The sequence below is a fragment of the Felis catus genome, chromosome D1 (genome assembly GCF_018350175.1).
Source record: "Felis catus isolate Fca126 chromosome D1, F.catus_Fca126_mat1.0, whole genome shotgun sequence".
Taxonomy (NCBI): Eukaryota; Metazoa; Chordata; class Mammalia; order Carnivora; family Felidae; genus Felis; species Felis catus.
This window is the reverse complement of record NC_058377.1, coordinates 14,568,726-14,591,091: the sequence shown is the minus strand read 5'-3', so window position 1 is coordinate 14,591,091 and position 22,366 is coordinate 14,568,726. Positions and strand designations below refer to the sequence as shown.

Below are 22,366 nucleotides of genomic sequence, written 5' to 3'. Positions count from 1 at the left end.
CCAAACAGTGCCCTGGGTCTGAGAGGACGTCCTGCCGGGAAGCAACGCCTGAACTGTGGTGGAGGCAAAGCCTGAATCCGGCTGGCTTTGGAAGTCTGGACCATAGAATCCCAGCAGTGAGAAATCTTGCCAGACACCGTTCCCTAGGGTCCCAAATCTGCGGCCTCTTTAAGAAAAGACTGGGCGACAGCTAGCGGAAGTGACGGAAGGGGGTGGGGCCACGAAAAGAGCGGAAGGCGGAAGTGGGGGCGTGAGCTGCGCGTGGTGGCGATGGCGGCTAGCGGGGCTGTGGAGCCTGGGGCCGCGGCGGCTACTGCAGCCCCCTCACCCGCTCCGGCCCAGGCTCCAGCCCCCGAGCACTTGTTCCGGCCCATCAGCGCCGAGGATGAGGAGCAGCAGCCCACTGAGATCGAGTCGCTGTGCATGAACTGTTACCGCAACGTGAGGCGGGGGCGCGGCCCCGGGCGGCGGGAGGTTGAGCTGAAGCGGGGAAGGGCTGTGGGGTCGGCGACCCAGGTAGGCCCAGTTGGAGACCCGGAGGCGAGGCACGCCCGCGGGTCGGTAGACGGGGAACTGGAGCTTCGTTGGTTCTTTCTAGCTGCTTTCTGCTTTCTTAGGGCACGACGCGCCTCCTGCTCACCAAGGTCCCCTTCTTCAGAGAAATAATCGTGAGCTCCTTTTCCTGTGAGCACTGTGGCTGGAACAACACGGAGATCCACTCCGCAGGCAGGATCCAGGATCAGGGAGTGCGCTACGCTTTGACCGTCAAGACCCAGGAGGTGAGAGGAGCCTAGAGCAGGTAGCCTAGTGTCCAAGAGAGGGCTTGGGGACTGGAGTCACAGCTCTGGTCTAGGCGGCGCGGCCACGAATGAATACCTCTAGGTGCCCAAGCCTGAGTTTCCTCCTTTGTAAAATGATGTTGGTGCTGTCAGATGTTCGGGTCAGATAAGGCTTGTGAAAGTGCTTTGTCATTTTATTTTGTCAGAGGGAATGAAATGAGTAGTAGTTGTTATGAATAGTACTCTCAGCATTTGGGCAGCTGGGCTCATGCATGGCCTATTTGGTGGGAGTCGTCCGGACCCCCTGCTATGGACAGAGAAGAAACTGCTGGGTGTTTCCCGAGAAGCTGTACTGTTGACCTCTCTGGACTGAAAATTTTTCTGCCCAGGACATGAACAGAGAAGTGGTGAAAACGGACTCTGCCACCACAAGCATCCCGGAGCTGGATTTTGAAATTCCTGCCTTCACTCAGAAGGGAGGTAGGTATAAGATCAGGGTGGTTGGGCTGTTCATTGTTCATGCCTGGCTACAATCTTGCTTTCTTGCAAGAACCCTAGTGCTGGGCCTGGTGGCTAGTATATGGGTTTGGGTGTGGTATTGCTGTGGTCTTCATTGGTTCAACATAAACCGAAAGCTAAGATAAAACAGCTTGAGACAGTAGAGTGTGATAGACTGTAATGTGCATATTACAGAATGTTAGCGTCACTGTTGTTACAAAGGAATAGAACCTTGTTCCAGGCCTCCTCATCTTACAGTTGAAATCAAAGCCCAGAGAGTTCAAGCGAATTGCTCAGAGTCATACAGGCATTTGATAGCATAGTCAAGACTCTCTTGTCTTTTTTTCTTATTCACTAGCCCTGACCACCGTTGAAGGGTTGATCAGCCGTGCTATCTCTGGCTTGGAGCAGGATCAGCCCACACGAAGGGTAAGCTGGGGCTTTCTGATTGCAGCAACTCAAGCAATAACGACATATATACATATATACATGTATATATGTACATATGTATGTACGTACATATATGTATATATGTATATACGTGTATATGTATATATTATGTGTGTATACGTATAGTTATGTATCCAAACAGAGTGTTCAGCTTCCCATGTAGCTGAACTGTCTCTGATTAAATGTTGGAGAACTTTTGGGGGAAGCACATGGTGATGCTGTAGCTGCCGGGATGTTGTCTGTTTTGCATCTACTATCTTTTCTACTTCCCTTTTCCCAGTGTAGATTCAGACCTCATCTCAGACAGGTAGGATGATACTACCTCTGAAGAGCCTTTCCTAATCCCCTTGGGTTCATCTCTACTTCCTGAGCGTTCCACCGTACCTTATATTTATTGTAAAGGAAGTAATATAATTGCATATTTAGTCATGTGTCTTCCTAACTGGCTGAGGAGCCCCATGAAAGGACTCTGGTTTATTTATTGTTGTATTTCCAAACTGGCGTGAGTGCCTGGGCTCTATACATGGTTGAATGAGTGAGAAATTGGATCTTGTTTGGCACAACCAAACTTACATGCTGTATCTTCTTGTGAAGTCTGAGTCTCTCTTTTCCCACTTATACTAAGACAGGTGGTGACTTCCTGATGGAGGTGGTGTGGGATTGACAGGGAGTGGGGTCTATCAGCAGGGCCAATGCTTTTTACCATCTGTTCATGTCAGGCAAACGAAGAAGCCGTAGCTGAAAGAATTGATGAGTTCATTGTCAGACTGAAAGAGCTAAAGCGAGTGGCCTCTCCTTTCACTCTGGTGAGTACTGAGGAACTCTGGGTTCCCTAGATTTAGGGGACGAGAGACCCTTAAGACTGGGATTTTTCCACTGGTGCCGGAGAGGTCTGATGGTAGGTGGAAGAGCATATGTAATTTCTTGTTGTAATGACTCCCTCCATCAGATCATTGATGATCCCTCAGGAAACAGCTTTGTGGAAAACCCACATGCTCCCCAGAAAGATCATGCCCTGGTGATCACACACTATAACCGGACTGTACAACAGGAAGAGATGCTGGGGCTCCAGGTAAGTAGACGGAAGAAACCGGTAGAATGCTCTGGCATTATCTTGCTCTCTGGATTGCTTGGAATCAGTGGAATCTTCCTTTGTCATTGCTGCCCTGCGTACCCTATCTCCGCATGTCTGTGCGTCTCTTAGCTCATGTCAAGACTTAGGATAAACTAGGGGTGCCTGGGTGGCTCAGTCGGTTAAGCGTCCGACTTCGGCTCAGGTCATGATCTCCAAATTCATGAGTTCGAGCCCTGCATCAGGCTCTGTGCTGACAGCTCAGAGCCTGGAGCCTGCTTTGGATTCTGTGTCTCCCTCTCTCCTTGCCCTTCCCCACTTGTGTTCTTATCTCTCTCTGTCTCTCAAAAATAAATAAATGCAAAAAAAAAAAAATTTTTTTTTAAAAAGACTTAGGATAAACTGTACAACAAAGGTTGCTGGTGACTGTGATCCTATCTTAAGCTCTGTTCTTCCGTGGACTGGGGCTTTGCTTCCTGGTTTCTCTGTTAAACGCATATGGCCAGCCGACATACACAGGCCAGAATATTTTCTCTCACTCCGAGGCAGGGTGTTGGGAAGCTGGGGTGTATGCGCCAGCGTGTGATTTGTATCTCTGCTGCGCTAGGCTGAGGCACCAGAGGAGAAGCCAGAAGAGGAAGATCTCAGAAACGAAGTGAGTGCCATGGGCTGCTGCGGAGGAGGGAGCACGGCTGTGGGCGGAGGCTGGTGCTGCTCAGTCCCTCACCACCAACGTGGGCGGCGACTGCGTGCTCGTTCACCTACTGTGTGGTTTTAGCCGGAGCTGGGCTCACCCTCCGTCCCCATGTTGTCTTCCAGGTGCTGCAGTTCAACACAAACTGTCCAGAATGCAATGCTCCGGCTCAGACCAACATGAAACTAGTTCGTATCTTTTGTCAGGCAGTTGGGCTGCTCCTCCTGTAACTCGGGCACGAAGAGCGTATGCAGGCTGGGGAGGAGTCCTCCCTAAAGGGAAAGCATGTGTTTTATTGCAAGCGATGAGGAAGGTGTTGCCTTTGATGAGACTGTGCACCATGGCTTTTGGGTTCAAAGAGAGAATGAGGCCATGGTTTTAGGGTCCTGTGTTTGACCTGAGTCCTATCTTCAATTATTTGTGAACAAGGATTGCCGTGGGTTGCAACGTTACCTTCTTCTGTAGAACTGCCTGAGTTAGGCTACTGCTTGTGACCTATTTCCTACAGTCCTAGGACTCGCAACTGTGTTGAAGGTTTGGATTTGTTCTTCCCCAGAAGGTGCTCTTGCTATCCTGGAAGCAGACTTCCTTAACTCCCGTCTTCCAGAAATCCCCCACTTTAAGGAGGTTATCATCATGGCTACCAATTGTGACAGCTGTGGCCATCGGACCAATGAGGTAACCCCTGTTTAACTTTGATCTGTCCTAAATCTGCTTTGGGATGAAGTGGGAGGAAGCTGGGTCTTTCTCTTGGATTTAAGGCAGGGTGAGGAGTCCTTGAAGGAACTGGGAATTAAGAAAAAAAGTTAGACTATAACTCATTAAAGACATTAAAGGTTGGTTATATGGAAGAGAGAGGTGTGCTCGCTCTTTTTTTTTTTTTTTTTTTTTTTGAGAGACCCTTTTTTTGATCCACCTCTTAAAGGATTGGAAGTGCAGGCAAACAGATTTTGACTCAATAATAAAAAACTTTCTAGCTCTTTCTGAAAATAGAATTGGCTGCCTTGGAGCGTTGTACATTACCTTTCCCTGAGTGTACCCAAGCGAAAGCTGGTTAAATTCTTACTGTTTTTAAAGCTATTTAAATTCTGAACCCAGAACATTATAAGGTGCATCCACATGTTACATGCGGTTGAAAGTCCCTTTCAACCTGAAGAGTCAGTTTTTTTTCAAAGGCAAATTCAGAGTTTGGTGGCAATTTGGGGTAAGTTTTGGCAGGCTCCCGGCCAGCTCTTGGTGGCTTCGGTTTGGGTGACTGCCACCCCTGCTAGTTTACAAGGCTGTGTCCTTGGTAGCTGTTAGTGGGCCTGATTGGAGGTCAACCCCCCCCCCCCCCCCGCCCACCTTCTGAGGTCTCCCAGGCCCTAGGGGAGGATCCCATCTTCTCTGCTGCTGTTCCTGACCACTGTTGTCTGTGCAGGTGAAATCTGGAGGTGCAGTAGAACCCTTGGGCACCAGGATCACCTTCCACATCACACATCCCTCAGATTTGACGAGAGACGTGCTCAAGGTAACATCCTGCTTGGAAAAGTGTCTGTCTGCCTCGCATAGCTGTCTCTATCTAGGGGAAATTGCCTTTTTAAAATTACATCCTGGGATCGTGTGGTACCACCTAACTTCCCTGGGTTTCAGGATCCCTGAGTAGAGTTAATCCATGCTAGGCAGTACAGATTCAGAGGTGACCCATAAACTCTCTCTGATGACTTGGCAGCTTTATGCCTCCAGTGTCTGTAAGGGCTCTTGTCTCTGGTCTTTAATGACAGGATACTTGGCAACTTGGAGCCATGACTCAGAATGTCGCTTTATTAGGGTGGTTCCATTTCTGTGGTTTACACGGAGAGGCATGAGCCTGGCTTTAACTGGAGAGTCGGAGAGAACGGGGCAGGTTTCTCCCCAGACTGTCACTGGCAGTATTAATTTGGCAGGAGGACTCTGGTTAGCTTTTTCTAAGAGGCTTCTGTTCTCAAGCCTAATTTGACTCTCATCTCCCAGTCTGAGACGTGTAGTGTGGAAATCCCAGAGCTGGAATTTGAACTGGGAATGGCCGTCCTTGGGGGCAAGTTCACCACACTGGAGGGGCTACTGAAAGACATCCGGGAACTGGTGAGTTGCCTGAGTATAGCGCAAGGCCGCTTCAGCAGTGTGGCTGTGAGGAGGGGGCTAGAAGGCTTCACACGCCCTGGTTTTTGGAGCTCTTAACTGGGGGTTTCTTTGCCTTAAAGCTGATTTTGAGAGACTTAAATATTAGTTTGGGTTGTGAAGATAAGTTGACGGGAAATTCTGAATGGAAACTCTCAGGCTTACCTCTGGAACATTGTAGGCATTTTGTAGTTTTGGGTAAGTCACTCATTTCACTGTAAAATGTGGGGAGGAGGGTCCTTCCAGAACCTGCAGCTCCCCAACATGTATAGGCATGTGTGTTGATTTAGCCCATATATTTATTCTCTTGAGCCATTTCACTTACCTGATTCTCAGTCGTCAGGCATTTTGTCTTTATAAATTATACTTTGCATTTCTTTTTCAAACTGGAACGAGAGTTTGTGCCGTCAGGACATTTTATACTTTGTGTTTCGTATTGCCAGTTGTCATCTTGGCAGGTTAATCTCTATTCTTAGCAGTGGCCGCCTAGGGCAGGACGGTGGTGTGGACACCTAGGCTTCCCCGACTGGGCCCCGTCCTGCCATTCCCCACGAGCTCAATGGTCAAACCTGGTATTCTAGCAGTTTGGATGCCGATTATTGCAGGTGACCAAGAACCCCTTCACACTGGGTGACAGTTCCAACCCTGGCCGGATGGAGAAACTGCGGGAGTTCAGCCAGAAGTTAGACCAGGTGAGTTGATTCTGGCCCTTCGGTGCGTGTGGTCCTGGGGTGCCAGTGGGCAAGAGGCCACATACCCTGTCCTGCCACCTTCTAAACACCTAACCAACTTGTTGGGGATTCTCCTGGTTTCCGATAGGCCGTGTCCTCTTCTTTCTTGGTTTTCTCCCTTGTTTTGTTGGAGCGCTTTAGTAGCTGCAGTTGGGTTTTTCATGTTTTTCATTTATACTACTTTTCCAAGAGTTTTTTTTTTTTTTTTTCGGGTTTTGGAATACTCTCCCTCCTCCCTTTTCCAAGTAGCATCCTGTTGTTTTAAGGATGTAGTGTTTTTTTTCTCATGAGAATGTTGATGTTGGTTTGTATTTTTTTGATGTTTTATTTTCCTTGCATAGTTTCCATTTCCTTTTAAGTTTTTTTTTTTTTTTTTTTCCATTTAACTTTCTGTCTTTCAAAGGTTGGGGCTTTGCTCGGGTAGCTGATAGTCCTTGTCAACTTAAAAGCAGAGGGCTGAAACACCAGCGTGGAGGTGAATCTCACTCACATCAGGCTCCTTGTAGGGGGAGTTAGCTTAGCCCTTTGTTGAGCTATAAAACCCCAGTGCCAGTGTCATGAGGTTTTCCCTCTTGGGCTTCTCACCCCATCAGTGGGTATTCCATTTCCTGGCCTGAGGAGGACTACTTGGCTGGCAGTGTTCTGAGAGCTGAGTGTGGGAATAGGGCTGGGTGTGTACGTCTGTTTCTAATAACAACACATTCTTAACCTCCCGGTCTTGCTTCCTGTCCAGACCTCCATCCTTCAACTAGGCTGGCGCCCCCTAGGCCATAGTGTGAATCCTGCAGTTTTCTGGTGGAGTGGAGGGAGAAGGGGCCTATGTGGAATGGGAGATGAGATCCAGGATGTCACATTGCTTCTTAAGTAACTTTCATACAGCCTTTATTTTAGGTCTTCTCTGCTCCACTTTGAGAGGTACCTCATTTCAGCAGTTTCTAAAACTTTTGGGGATTCTGCCACGTAAATTGGGTTGGTTCTTGTCTGGTAGACCAGCCCCTTCCTACTAGGAGGGATGTAAAATTTATGTGCTGTATTCTCTTTCGTTTAGATCCTTGAGGGTAACGTGAAGGCCCACTTTATTATGAATGATCCAGCAGGAAACAGCTACTTGCAGGTACGGTCGACCTTCCCTGATAGTTAACAGAGAACTATTTTCTGACCTTCCTTGAATATGTATTATTTCTCCAGAAGCTGGAGACGTGATTCTAAATGAACTGCTCTTTATCAAGGAGCCTCTTATATATTAGAATTTGAGACCTCTTAGAATTTGAGACCTAAGGAAGTGAGGGCAGGCAGGAGAGACTATAAGTGTGTGTCAAGAGGGGGGAAGCTCCTTCCTAGGCTCCTTCTTTCTCTAGTTTAGCTCTTGTCCCTAGCAATGGAGTTGTCATTTTGCAAATCTAATTGTGGAGTGAGGAGAAATGGTGCCTTGTCCAGAGGCTGAAATAGGACACCGGAGAGGCTTTAAACTGACTGGAGAGATATTCTGGTGATTTATAATAACTTTAACATTTATTGAGCAGTTTTTGTTGGTCAGGCAGAACTGTTTAAGGTCTCTCTATGATTAAGACTGTTGCTATACTCTTCATAAGAAGGTGCAGATAGAAAGTTTTTTAGACAGACTGTTACCTAATTCTGTCTAGGGCTGGAGGGTCCCATTCTTGGGACTCTGTTGGGTTCTGTTGCTGCTCGCTAGTTGAGACTAGCTATGGGGAATTGGAGGCCTTTAGAATAAAAAAACTCATTAAGTTTTTGGGAAGGCGGGAGTTGGAAGCCACCTGGTGGGGTGAGGGGGCAGATAGCCGGGTGGCACAGGCACTGATTGTCTGTCCTTGACCTTGCAGAATGTGTATGCACCTGAAGATGATCCTGAGATGAAGGTGGAGCATTATAAGCGCACATTTGACCAAAACGAGGAGCTAGGGCTCAATGACATGAAGACAGAGGGCTATGAGACAGGCCTGGCCCCACAGCGGTAGTAGTGGATGGTTCCCGAGCCCGCCTCCAGTGCTGCTCAGACCAAGGGGCTGTTTATTAGTATTGGGAAAGGCTGGGGGTGTCCTCCCCACCAGGCCTTGCCCATGTTGGGGGGAGGACACCTGGTCTGAGTCAGAGATGTGGGCACAGTCTGTGAACAGTTTGTCACAGAAGTGCAAGCCTGTTGGACCATATTTTGGATGTTTTGAATTGGCCTGGGAAGAAACCCAGAAATGAACCATGGGGCATGTCATCATCGCTTTTTTTCCTGTCGAGTATTTACCCTCCCTCCACATAATGCTCTTGCTAGGGTTGGAACTCTGCAGATGGAAGACAGCGATATCTGGAGTTTGGGAGTTGGTTGGGGAATAGAAAATACTGGCTTTCAACAGGAAAAGAGTCTTCTGAGGGGAGGGAGTCAGCACAGGAGAAGTTCTCATTAAAATGATGGCTTTCCAACAGGATTGGCCTCCGAATTCACTCTGTCCTTGTTTGATACTATGCTAGTAGAATTCAATTTCCTGAGGAAAATTTTTCCCCAGGGTAGCCAATTTGGGGATTGGAGATGACATTTCATTCATTCCTTCAGGAGATGTTTGAGTGCTTCCTTTGGGCCAGGCATACCACAGAACTGAACAAAATAAAGCCCTCCAGCCATGGGGCTTAAAGTGGATTTTTGAGGTCAAGTCCATAATTCCTGCATTTGCTTTACCAGATGCAGCTAATAAACTAGAGGGCAAAGCCCAGTGCCACTGGGCATAAATTTAATCCTGCTCAACTGCCCTTTGGGGGAGATAGGGTTGGGGTCTGAGCTTGGGACTTGTCAGGCCAAAGTGAGTAGGAAGGGAGTGGTAGAACTGGAGACATGGGCAGGAGATGGGTTGATGGGGTGGAGAGGGTGATTCTGGTAATGCTTGTTGGAGCAGAAGGAGGAGGCATTCAGATGCCTGCTGACAGCAGGGCAGAGGCAGGGCTCTGCTGTTCAGTTAGATCCACCGAAGTGGACTAGAAGCCAACACAGGGCTGTGTCTGCAGGGGGACCCATGGGGCCCTCCAGCTAATGAAGCCCTGTATCAGTCCAGTATCCCCCTCCCACAAGCCCTCAGAGACATAGTCTGTCTTCCTTCCTGGGCCTGAGCTGGACCTCTCAGGATAAGCCAGTGGCTACAAGTTTATGCATGCACCTATTTTAATACGTGTATTTTTTGAACATGTAGTCTGAATTCTGAGTACTTACAAAGTATAACAAGCCTTCTTGACTAATATACTGTCACAGATTGACAAAAATTTATCATGAGATAAGGAAAATACACGAGCTAATATTTTATTTCAAAAACTTTGGATTTACCTCTTGCACCTCACTTTGCTAGCCTCTGTTCCCAAGGGTCATGTTTTGGCTGTGTGAAGTTAGGGCAACTTCCTTAACCTCACCAGGCTTCTGTTTTCTCATTTGTGAAACATACTTGAGAATTAGAATTCAACCTCTCTAGCTTCCCTGGTTTGCTATGCTGAAAGTAGAAACAAGTCCTTTTCATTGGAAAGATTTTAGGCAAGCGATAGTTAGGGGCCACCTATGATATCAAACACGGGGAAGTTCAGGGGTTGGAAACCATGTTTTTTCACAGTAATTACACTGGGTTTGGAATTCCTGACTTCCTCTCTTGAGTCGTTCTTAGAAGCCTATTAGAGCTAAACTCCCCCACCTAAACCTATACTAATACAAATAACTGGTAATATGTACTGTGCGCTACACACTTTTCTAAGCACTTCACGCAGTAATAGTATCTCGTTCCTCCCAACCACGCAGTTAGGTGCCATTCTCCCCATTTTGTTAAATGACTTGCCCAAGGTCCTACAGCTAGGAAGTCAACGGAGCCCCGACTCCATACTCTGCCCCTCCAGGGCCCCTGTCCTTGACACTGGTGCTTTTGAAGTTGCCTTGGGCAGAGATCTTGTTCGGGTCGTGGTGGTGGCCTCGTGCTGGTGCACCACCTGTTGAAAAAGCAGATGGATAGACGCACGCAAAACCATCGTTGCGTTGGCGGAGGGACGCCGGACGTGGCTGCGCCCCTCGTCACCCCGCGGACGCGCTCTCGTGTCACCCCAGGCCGGTCTCACAGCTCTTCACCACTTCCGGTCCCGGCCCCGCCTCCTCAAGGCCGCTCCGTGCGTTTTGCGTTCAAGAATTTTGTCCCCAGCGCCGAGCCGTCTCTCCGCCCCCGCCGCTGCCATGGCGGCAGCTCCGCCGGTCTCCAAGGCCGAGTACCTGAAGCGTTATTTGTCTGGGGCAGGTGCCGGCGTCGATGGGGCCTCTGAGTCGGGTCGCAGGCGTCGCAGAAAGCGGCCGAAGCCTGGCGGGGCCGGCGGCAAGGGGTGAGTTGGCTCTGGCGGGGCGGGGCCTGAGGCGACTCGCCGCCCCTCTCCCCAACTCCGCCCTCGGCCGGCGCTTCCCCCTCTCCGGGCCGCCCGTCCCGCTCCTCGCAGGGCTCGTCCGGCCGGAGCCCGGAGCCCGGAGCCCCGCTCTGGCGCCCTGCGCACCCCTCGCGCCCCTGGGCGGTATCTTCGACGTCTCCAGCCCGGCTGTAACTTTCCTCTTTTCCCGCCCTCGTAGCGTTCCGTCCACTCCTGTAGAGAATGAGTATCTTGCCTTGAGAATAATGGTGGAGCTCATCCAAAGCCTCCGTGTTTGGGTATTTAGGGCCCAGAACCTGTCTGTGGGGTTCAGCAATCCCAGGGACTCCGGTTCTGAGTGAGAGACCTATGCTTACTTCCTGTTGGTCTTCATAGTGTTGCTATTAGCAGTTCTTGTCATGCACCAGATGCTGTTCTAAGTACTTTAGACGTAGATGAATTTATTTAAGCTTTATGATACTACCACGAAGTTGGTATTCTTAATATCCCCATTGTTCAAATGAGAAAACTTTGTAGCCCGCTGTACTGGGTTGAATAGCGCCCTTGCCCCCTTCATGTCCCCTCAGAGCCTCAGAATGTGACATTCTTTGGAAATCGTGCCTTTACAGATGTAATTGGTTAAGATGTGGTCCTAGTGGATTACGACGGGTGCTAAATCCAGTATGACTGTGTCCTTTTAAGAAGAGGGAAACTTGGGCGTGGGGGGAGGCATAGGGAGAACACAGCCTTGTGAAGATGGAGGCTGAGATGGGACTGGGTGTAGGCTGCCACTAGCTAGAGTATGCCTGGGGCTATCCGAAGTCAAGGAAACGTCCTCCCTTAGAGCCTTCCCAGTGGGCATTGCCTTGCAGACGCCTTGGCTTTAGACTTAAAGCCTCCAGAACTGTGAGGGAATAGTTTCTGTTGTTTGGAGCCACCCACCTTGTGGTACTTTGTTAGGCAGCCCTAGGGAACCAATATGCCCAGTTCCAAAGAACAAACCCATTTCCTTTCCTGATTTGATTCTTGCCTATTCTCGCTTTCTGTCTTCCTGCCCTCCTGACTTGGGTGGATTCTTTGGAGACAGTGCCACGCAGTGAAACTAGCTTGAGCTTTGGAGTGACACCACAGTTTGAGTCCGAGCTGTGCCACTTTGTGAGCTGTGTGGCTGTGGGCGGGACACGTGGTCTCTCTACGCCTGTTTCCTCATCTTTAAAATAGAGTAATAGGGGCGCCTGGGTGGCGCAGTCGGTTAAGCGTCCGACTTCAGCCAGGTCACGATCTCGCGGTCCGTGAGTTCGAGCCCCGCGTCGGGCTCTGGGCTGATGGCTCGGAGCCTGGAGCCTGTTTCCGATTCTGTGTCTCCCTCTCTCCCTGCCCCTCCCCCGTTCATGCTCTGTCTCTCTCTGTCCCAAAAATAAATAAACGTTGAAAAAAAATTAAAAAAAAAATAAAATAGAGTAATAATTGGAGCGTCTGGGTGGCTCAGCCGATTGAGCGTCCGACTTCAGCTCAGGTCGTGATCGCAGGGTTCGTGGGTTTGAGCTCCACATCAGGCTCGCCGTTGTCAGCCTGTCCGCACAGAGCCCACTTCAGATCCTCTGTCTTCCTCTCTCCGCCCCTCCCCCGCTGTGCTACCCCATAATAAATAAAAGAGAGTAATAATGATAGCATTTTATGGTTATGATTAGAGGTGTATAAAGTAGAGGTGCCTGGACGTGTCAAGCGTCTGATTGTGGCTCAGGTCATGATCTCACAGTCGTGCGTTCGACCCCTGTCTTGGGCTCTGTGCTGACACCTCAGAGCCTGGAGCCTGTTTCAGCTTCTGTGTGTCTCTCTTTCTCTGCCCTTCCTCTGCTGGCACTCTGTCTCTCTCTCTCTCAAAAATAAATAAACATCAAACAAGATTTAGAGATGTATAAAGTGATACTGGCTTTTCAAACAGAACTGTTCACATTATGGCAGTCATTGTTATTTATTTGGACTCATCCATGGTTTGTGTGACCGACGTTTATTCAGTACGCACTTGCTATGCCAGTTACTTCAGGGCGTTGAGGATATCCCTGTGAATGAGAAGGCCTAGTCCCCATTCTGGCGGACCTTATTGTTTAATGGGGATACAGGCTTTAAACGTCTAATTACACAACGAATTGACTTATTTTCTTTGCATTAATGCAATGAAAGTATTCCAAGGATGTGTAACACGGGTTCTTAGTTGAGGGAAATAAGGGGAGAAGTTAAGGAGGACATGCTCCGGGAAGTTAAATGTATGCTAGGATCTTAAGAATGAGTAAGAGTTTTCTAGTAAAGAATGAGAAGAGTAGGTCAGACAGAGGGAAGGAACTGCTTATGTGAAAACTGATGTGGTAAGGAATTTGGTTCATTCCAGGCACCAAAAGTGAGGTAGTGAACTTGTGGAGGCAGGGGTACCAGATGAAGTGGGCCATATAGGCAAAGACTGGACCTTGCAGAATCTTGTAGGATTTTGAGCTTTATGCTACAATCTGTAGTGTTTGTAGGCTGTTATCCAAGATTGATTCTTCTTCTTCTTCTTTTTTTTTTTTTTTTTAACATTTAGAATGCGGATCGTGGATGATGATGTGAGCTGGACATCTATTTCCACCACTAAACCGGAAAAGGAGGAAGAGGAAGATGATGGAGATTTGCCTGTGGTATGTATCTTTTGAGTCTGTGATGAGGACTTTGAAATGCAAGCCTGTCTCTCAATCTCCATTCCCGGTACAGGGTAGATTTATAAGGGGGAACGTTGAGGGCAGAAAAGGGGTGACACTTTTCAAAGAGCTATTTTTATTTATTTTATTTATTTTTTTATTTTGAGAAAGTGAGAGAACACAGGAGGGGCAGAGAGAGAGGGATAGAGAGAGAATCCCACACAGGCTCTGCACTGTCAGCCTGGAGCCTGATGCAGGGCTCGAACCCATGAACCGTGAGATCATGAGCTGAGCTGAAGTCAAGAGTCAGACACTTAACGACTGAGCTACCTAGATGCCCGTCAAAGATGCTTTAAAGTAGTCTTCTTTGATGATGCCTGTGCACTGTTTTCTTTGTTTATGGAGGGCCCTGTTAGCCTGGGAATGGGAACTAATCCCAGAGTGGCAAAATTTCTCAACATCAGCAATAGAATATGTTTACGATTAACCATAGTTCAGTTTATTGGAATGTACCTTGCAAACAGTGTTCAGGCTCAGTTACAGGAAACTTATTTGCTCCTTGTTTTTCATTGATTCAACGAAGTTTAAAATTGTATACTTTTGTCGAAGTATTGTGGATACGTAGGTTAATAAAACTTAGTGTCTGTACTTTAGAGATGATACCCTAGATGGGAGACAGAATTTCAAATAATTTCAACAATGTGATAAATGGTGGAGAGACATTTCACATATGTACCAAGTGCTATTAGAACACAGGGAAAGTGGCACATTTTTTTATTCTCCTGGGAGATTCTATCAAGGAAGTAAATAAATATCCAAACTGAGTTTTGAAGGATGAGTAAGAACCAAGTGGGCAAACGGATAGGCAAATAATCTTGAATTATTACCGTCATGGAAACTTTGCTGAGAAACAAGGTGAAAAGGAGAGCTGTTGTTGGGCTGTATTGCACTAAAGTTGTAAAAATGAATTCCTGATGAGTATATTGAATGTTGATGTCCAGCATATTCTGTAGTACATCATCTAAGAGAAAATTTATCAGTAATTAGAAGGGAAATAGTGGGGTGCCTGGCTGGCTCAGCCAGTAGAGCGAGTGGCTTTTGATCTTAGGGTTTTGAGTTTGAGCCCCATGTTGGGTGTAGAGATTACTTTAAAAACAAAAGAAAAGGAAGAAGGGAAGTAGTGATCATAAGTGACCAATTTAGTTTCAGTCAGAACCAGTCAATTAATGTTTACAAAATTTTTTTTATGTTATAAAAGCAATACATAATTTTTTAAATGTTTATTTTTATTTTTAAGTAATCTCTACACCCAGTGTGAGGCTCAAACTCACAACCCCCAGATCAAGAGTCACGTGTTCTACTGACTGAGCCACCTAGGCACTCCAAAAGCAATACATATTAATTGTAGAATATTTGGAAATTATAAGAAAGTTTACAATTCTGAAAATAATACAATAATCACTTATACTGTGACTATCCAGAGATGGCAACTGCTCCCATTTGGATGCCCGTCTCTTTAATCCATAGATAATACAGACTTCTGTTTTATTTATTTTTTAAGATATAATTGAGATCATACTGAATTATGGTTTTGGAGCTTGCTTTTTCATTTAATAATATGTTGTGAATACTTTAGTGAGACTTTAAAATATTCTTTGAGAATGTGATTTTTAGTGGTTTCAGTGGTAGTTCATTGTATACATTAATTTAACCTGTTCTCTTACTGGACGTATGGATTGTTTTCTGTTTTGAAATATAGCGCTTTGAGAAGCCTCTGTGCATAAATCATTGTAGAAATCTGTTTGTTTCTTTATCCCCACAAAGTGGAATTAATAGGTTAGAAAGTATGGTCCTTTTGAGCTGTATTCTCGTATTGTTTTCCAAACGGTGGTACCAGTTTCTCCTTCCCCTACAGTTGTTTGAGAATGCCATTTTCCCCATTTCTTCATCAATACTGGAGCATTATTTACAACAACAGAAATAATAGTGAACTTACGCCAGTTTGCAGGTGAACAATGGTATTGTTTCTTAGAAAAATAGTGAATAATTTTTTTCCTATGTTTATAGGGCATTCGTATTTTATGAATTTTTTGGTATTTTTTCCATTGTTTAGAAAGTTGGACTTAAAATTTTCTTTCATTGATTTGGTGTTTATGTAATACAATATATTACCTGTCTTACCTGTTATAGATATATTTTATTATTTGTTTTTTCATTTATAGTAGTTTTGACATTTAAAAATTTTAATTTCTATAGTCAAGTCTGTTAATTTTCCTTTACGATACTGTCTTTTGCTCTTATGATTGCCTTAAAACCTGAGCGAGGAAGGCTTTAGCTCCACTCCTCTCTACTCTGGTTAAAACAGGTCTTGATTATTGAATTCATTTTTGTTACTGCAAGACCATCGCCACCACTAGTAACAATGGCAAAATAATTAGGACAAGTACGATAGCAGTGGGAGCACAAGAATAATACGTGTAATTTATTGAGCATTTACCATGTCCCAAGCTGCTTAGCTTATATGAATTAGCTCACTGAATCCTCATAGCAATCCTTTGAGTCCTTTCACAAATGAGGAAATCGAGGCTTAGAGAAAATAACTTGCCAAAGGCTGCACACATTTTCAGTGGCAGAGCTGGTGATTAGATCTCAATTCATCTTGCTTGAATTCAAGCCTGTGCTTTTATTACCTGGTGAGATATCTCAAAACCAGGTTACGTGAGGAGTGATACAGAGAAATAGAGGTGAATTATGACCTGGGTTTGGATTTCAGTTCTGCCACTTGCTGGCTTGTGACATTGAGAAATTTACTTAATTTCTCTGAGTCTTAGTTTGTTCTTTATTAGTGTGGAACCTTTCTTTGCAGGCCTGTTGTGAGGATTGAGTGAGATAATATAAGTAAAACCCCAAACACAGTACCTGGCACATGGTTGCTACTCTTTAACTAGAATTTATTAACACCAGCCATCTTTGACAGTCTGTTTTGTGGAAAGGGCATCAGTTGCATCAGGGTCAGAACTAGGGTTACTGGAAAGAAGTTACAGGAAAGTCGGTACAGGTCCAATAAAACTAAGGACTTTCTAGCACTGCCCCCAAATACAATGCACTATCTTGTAATATAATGAGTTCCCTGTCTGTAAATTAATTGGGTCCCTGTCAGGGAGGGACTGGGTGAGTGATCATTTATCAAGGATACAAGAATATTCCAGATTTGTTTGGGAATTTTGATGATCTGAAATGTTTTTATCCCTTAAAGATTCTGTGATTCTGTGTACTTCTTAATGATTTCTTTTGGTTGGATTTAAGAAGATCTGTCATTGTGACTACCTCTGACAACAAAGGTTTCATAAGGAGCCTGAAGCCCTTGATGAGCGATAGGAGTGCCAGGGAGCCGGCCTGTATTGTCACTCTGGATATAACATAAAAGTAGAAAGGTGAAAGGAATTTAGCTTTCAGCTTCCCTGGGGCAGTTGTGCACCTGACAGGTTGATAAAGAAGGTTTGTAATGAAGAAGTTCACATTTGGAGGAAAATTGATTAGTCAGAGAAAGATGTATAATTAAACTATCCAGTGACAATCAGATAAACATCTCATAGGACAAACATAACTGAGGACCACTACATATTTCTATATGTTTCTTCATGGCTGTTTTGGACTCGTGTGTGCCATGTGCATTGAGAATGGGAATGGTGATAGCTTTAGGTTCCTGAAACAGTAGTGCTCCTTGACCGGATCCTGTGGATTTTCTCAATGTAAGTTGTCCTAACTCTGACAGGTGGCTGAGTTTGTGGATGAGCGGCCAGAAGAGGTCAAGCAGATGGAAGCCTTTCGTTCCAGTGCCAAATGGAAGCTTCTAGGAGGTTAGTTTCAACAGTAGATAAATCTAAATTTCTCATTTATAGGGGAAGCCTTTTTTTTTTTTTTCTCTACACTTTTTTTTTTAGAGGCATATATAGGTTGTTTTAGTGTGTCCTTAATCCTGAAAAATACAGTGCGAAAAAGAATTCAGAACTTCTTCGGAGGTAGCAAGACATGGGAACTGAGTGACCAGGTGTCCCATTTTCTCTTTTATTTCGGCATTAGTTAGGGTTACTAACTTAGGTTACACATAAGTCAGGAAGTGACTTATTTGGGGGCCTTGCAGTAACCACTGACCTCTGGCCCAAATAGGAGAGCACTTAGTATATAGTTAAGTCTTTCTTCGTTCTTTCTTTAAACATGGGTATTTTGCAGTGCATGATCCTCCACTTGCCCACTGTGTACCCTCTCCCTAGGCTAATAATTTAACTCCCTATTTAAAAAGGTTTTGAGTTCTTTGAGAATGGACAAATGACATTTGTTTGTCATGTCTTGAGTGGAAACAAGACCTGTTCTTTTTAAAAAAAAATTTTTTTTAATGTTTATTTTTATTTTTGAGAGAGAGAGAGACAGAGAGATAGAGTGCAAGCAGGGGAGGGACAGAGAAAGAGGGAGACACAGAATCTGAAACAGGCTCCAGGCTCTGAGCTGTCAGCACAGAACCTGATGCAGGGCTCGGACTCACGAACTGTGGGATCATGACCTGGGCTAAAGTCCGCCACTTAACCGACTGAGCCACCCAGGTGCCCTGACAAGACCTGTTCGTAATTGGTTTGGTCTTTCTCCCACCTAGCATAATCAGGAATCTTGCTTCTGTATAGCCATTTAACTCCAGTTTGCTCTCAACACTTGTTCCTTTTTCATACATGCAGAGTAGTAGACGAATTAACTCCTAAACAAGATTTGTTCTTTCTGTTTTATATTTTGTGCTTATGTTAATTATCCTACAATTCTGATAAGAAAAACATGCATAATAAAAGTGACTGTTGGTTATAGGTTAGTGATCACTATTGCCTCAGTTACTTTTCAGTATATTATTATTATGTTCTATGAATTAAAATTTTATTATCAGTATGTATTCTTTTATCCGAATCTTGTTCACTCTTACTATTTTGTTTTTCTCTGTGGGTGTGTTTCTAATCTTTTCCATAATCCTTTTTTCTTTTTTCTTTGTTGTTATTTATTGTTTTTTCCACAGTCCTTTTTTCAGAGAGAATCTTCAGGTCTCCATATTTATAGGTCTAGGAAGAGATACCGAACCCCCACCCCATCACCCTTGAATAGTTGTTTTTCTTCTACTTAACTCTCACTGCTCCATCCCCATTTGTCCCTGGAAATATCCTCTTTGGTCTCTGATTCTTACTTCCTTTTTGTAAATATCATGGAATTTATCAACGCCATGGATTAGATTTGCTGTCAGGTGTCCCACAGATATCAGTACTTTTCTCTGAGTGGTGATTGCAATCAGATAGGACTATTTCCCAAAGTAAAGGAGTTGACTTGGTTTAATTCATCCACTTAGCAAGTATTTATTGGGTCCTACCGAGCATTTGAATTTGGGATGTGGAGCTCAATGACAAGAAATACTGGATTTTGGAAATGTCTTGAGTTGCTGTAAACATTTCATTCTCTTATACCTTTGAAAACTGGAAGTTTCAAACTCTTTCCTCAGCTACCTAGTTTAAAAAATTGCACATGGACTCTACAGTCAAACAGATCTGGAATGGATCCTCTATCACTTATTAGCAGTGTGACTTTGGCAGTAGGACTTAGTGTTTCTGAGTATCAACTTCTTCATCTATAAAATGAGATAACAGTATTTATCTTTCAGGCTTGTGAGAATTCAGTGAGGGAATCCGTATAAACCATGGACTTGTAATACGTGATCAGGAAATGCTGATCCCTCTTTTTTTCTGGTGCTCTCCCCCCAGTAAAGAGCACAGTGACATTGATCAAATAGTTAATTACATTTCATTTTGATGCAGGACAGGCTTAGTCAGTCTGCATTTTGAAAGAAGAGTGAGTATAAACTGTGTGTTACCTAGTCTAAATATCAGTAGGAGCCTCTGACTGGGAGCTCTGCACAGGCACAGTTTTGAGAAGAGCATTGGATTGAGAGAGGATCAGGGTGTTAGCCTATCTCTTCGTCTTAGTGGCTGTGACCTTTGGTAAGAAATCACTCAGCTCCTTGGAGCCTCTGTTTCACATGTCTGTGAAACAAGGATACCTGCCCAGTGTACCTTAAAAGGTATAATATGAAAAATGCATTTAAATGGCTCGTTAGGCAGATAGGAGAGGTTATTTATTTTTTTCTTTAAAACATTTTTTTAAATGTTTATTTTTGAGACAGAGACAGAGCATGAGTGGGGGAGGGGCAGAGAGAGAGGGAGACACAGAATCTGAAGCAGGCTCCAGGCTCAGAACTGTCAGCACAGAGCCTGATGTGGGGCTCGAACTCCACGAACTGTGAGATCGTGACCTGAGCCGAAGCCAGACATTTAACCGACTGAGCCACCCAGGCACCCCTAGGAGATGTTATTTTTAAGGTATTCCTGAGTGAATGCTGGTTTATTGCCCCTAAGCAGAAGATTTCTGAGTAGTTTTGAGATGTTTGCTCCTGGGCCATCTTTTGAAACTTTGCATATCAAGGGTGAATAGGGCATTTGTGGGGATCTTACTTTTGCTATTTGTGTTTAGGTCACAGTGAAGATCTGCCCTCACACAGACACTTCCGTCGTGACTCCCTGGATTCATCTCCCCCAAGGAGGGTCCGTCACGACACCCCGGACCCATCTCCCCCAAGGAGGGTCCGTCACGACACCCCGGACCCATCTCCCCCGAGGAGGGTCCGTCACGACACCCCGGACCCATCTCCCCCGAGGAGGGTCCGTCACGACACCCCGGACCCATCTCCCCCGAGGAGGGTCCGTCACGACACCCCGGACCCATCTGCCCCGAGGAGGGTCCGTCACGACACCCCGGACCCATCTCCCCCCAGGAGGGTCCGTCACGACACCCCGGACCCATCTCCCCCCAGGAGGGTCCGTCACGACACCCCGGACCCATCTCCCCCCAGGAGGGTCCGTCACGACACCCCGGACCCATCTCCCCCCAGGAGGGTCCGTCATACTTCTCTGGATCCTTCTCCCCTCAGGAAGCCTCATCGTCATTCTTCAGGCATGTCTCCTAGGAGAACCCATCATGACACACCAGATTCATCTCTTCCTAGGAGGGCCTGTCACAATTCCTCAGATAGCTCTGTTCCCAGAAGGGCTCAAAATAGCTCACCTGACACATCTCAACCTAGAAGGACTCATGACTCCTTGGACACATCACAGCTCAGGAGGGCCCATCATAACTCCCCTGATTTGGCTGCTAGTGTCCCTCATTCACTGCCCAGACCCAAAAGCAGTAAAGGCCCAGAGAGAGCTTCTAGGAAAACTTCTCCACATTCGAAGGGGCCGGGACCATCTCACACATCAATCCCAAAGAACAGCAAATATGAGTATGACTCAGACCGCTCTCCTCCACGAAAAAAGCGAGCAAAATCCCATAAGCATGATTCTAAAGGTAAGCATTTGATTGTCCATAGAGGGACTTATTCTGAGTGCTTTCTTTTGGACCTTTTACTTCTTGCGGTCTTTAGAAATGAGAATGGCATTTCTTTGGAGAAGTTTTAAAAACTGTAGGGAAATGAGGAGAGTTAAAATTTACAGTGGCAAGGGGAACCTTTTTTTTTTTTTTTTTTTTTTAGTTTATTTTTATTTTAAGGGGGAAAGGGGCAGAGAGAAAGAGCGCATGTGTGAGAATCCCAAACAGGCTCCATGCTGTTAGCACAGAGCCTGACATGGGACTTGAACTCACGAACCTTGAGGTCATGACCTGAGCCAAAACCAACAGTGGGACGCTTAACCAACTGAGTCACTCAGGCACCCCAAGGAAGACATTTTTATATATTTTTTTTGTTTTTTCTCCCTACCCCATGTGAAAATACAACATGTTTGATGTAGAAACTTCAGAGTGTATAGAAACGTACAAAGAAGCAGAAGAAAGGTACAAAATTCATTGAAAGCCATTTGCTCTTAGTGTTGTGGCCGATGTTTTTTAAAGCCTTTTTCTATTCATTTTTTATATAGTTGAGCCCTTTCTATGTAGTATATACATGTTATATGTGTAATCTTGCCTGGTTTATTCACTTAATGTTACCTTCGCCGTGTCATAAATTAACGTGGTCTTTATTGGTGTTCTGTTACATGAATGTACTTAACCATTTCCCTAATAGTGCATATTTTAGGTTATTTATAAATTTTGTTTTTATAATTTTAAAATGAACATCCTTGTAGATAAATCATTGCTCCATTCTGGACTATTTCCTTATCTACTTTTAGATAGATTTCCTGGAAATTTAAGTACTTCTAGATATGTTTCCTGGGAAACAAAGTAGAAATTGATTTGTTGGTTAAGGGGCATGTATGGTTTTAAGACTGTGGATACCCATTGCTTCTTTGGGAGGTGATTTGTGATGTTTCTGTCTACAACTCAGGCCTATGCAGTGAGATTTGTTTACTCACTAGGTACTGTTTTCATTCATTTTTTTTTTAAATAGTTTTTACTGTTTTATTTATTCTTGAGAGAGAGAGAGAGAGAGAGAGAGAGCGCGCGCATGAGTGAGGGAGGGGCAGAGTGAGAAAGGGACACAGAATCCGAAGCAGTCTCCAGGCTCTGAGCTGTCAGCAGAGAGCCTGATGTGGGGCTTGAACTCACGAGCTGTGAGATCTGACCTGAGCCGAAGTTGGACACTCAACCGACTGAGCCACCCAGGCGCCCCTGTTTTCATTCTTAAATAAAGTATATTGTTATCTTTTAGTCTCTGACATCACAGTGTATTCTAGGCAGTTGTAACTTTTGCCACAGCCCTGAGATCTGAGTGTGAGTTGTTTCTCCCATTCTGTGCTCAGATAAATATGACATAGGTGAGTATGTTGAGACCTCACATGCTAGTCACAGTCACTAGTAACTTGGGAATAGAACCCCACATCCTGCCTATTGGTTGTAAAAGTTGTGTCTGGCTCTGCTCTTTTCCCATGTCATCTGTACTTGTGTTT

The 22,366-nt window shown here is 45.3% G+C and overlaps 2 protein-coding genes across 7 annotated transcripts in view; both read left to right on the top strand.

Moving 5' to 3' along the window:
- The first annotated feature begins 220 nt into the window (after positions 1 to 220).
- ZPR1 (ZPR1 zinc finger) lies at positions 221 to 8,804 on the top strand. Of its 2 annotated transcripts, XM_003992390.5 has the most exons (14): positions 223 to 441; positions 618 to 779; positions 1,169 to 1,259; positions 1,636 to 1,706; positions 2,447 to 2,533; positions 2,677 to 2,799; positions 3,407 to 3,454; positions 3,619 to 3,685; positions 4,101 to 4,171; positions 4,914 to 5,003; positions 5,486 to 5,596; positions 6,238 to 6,324; positions 7,412 to 7,477; positions 8,208 to 8,804. In XM_003992390.5, exons 1-14 carry the CDS (start codon positions 271 to 273, stop codon positions 8,340 to 8,342), a joined length of 1,380 nt encoding a protein of 459 aa, XP_003992439.1. In that variant the 5' UTR covers positions 223 to 270; the 3' UTR covers positions 8,343 to 8,804. The 2 variants fall into 2 exon arrangements, with proteins under 2 accessions (XP_019666873.1, XP_003992439.1); XM_019811314.2 differs by lacking the exon at positions 5,486 to 5,596 and having other exon boundaries at positions 221 to 441.
- Positions 8,805 to 8,954: 150 nt separating this feature from the next.
- BUD13 (BUD13 homolog) overlaps positions 8,955 to 22,366 on the top strand; it is a 308,262-nt gene continuing 294,850 nt past the window's right edge. For all 5 annotated transcript variants that reach the window (XM_006936661.5, XM_045038340.1, XR_006585963.1 and 2 more), the window contains exons 1-4: positions 8,955 to 10,713; positions 13,310 to 13,403; positions 17,179 to 17,263; positions 19,959 to 20,831. In XM_006936661.5, the coding sequence (XP_006936723.4) occupies positions 10,571 to 10,713; positions 13,310 to 13,403; positions 17,179 to 17,263; positions 19,959 to 20,831 (1,195 nt within the window). In that variant the 5' untranslated portion in view covers positions 8,955 to 10,570. The remainder of the gene's footprint in view (positions 10,714 to 13,309; positions 13,404 to 17,178; positions 17,264 to 19,958; positions 20,832 to 22,366) is intronic.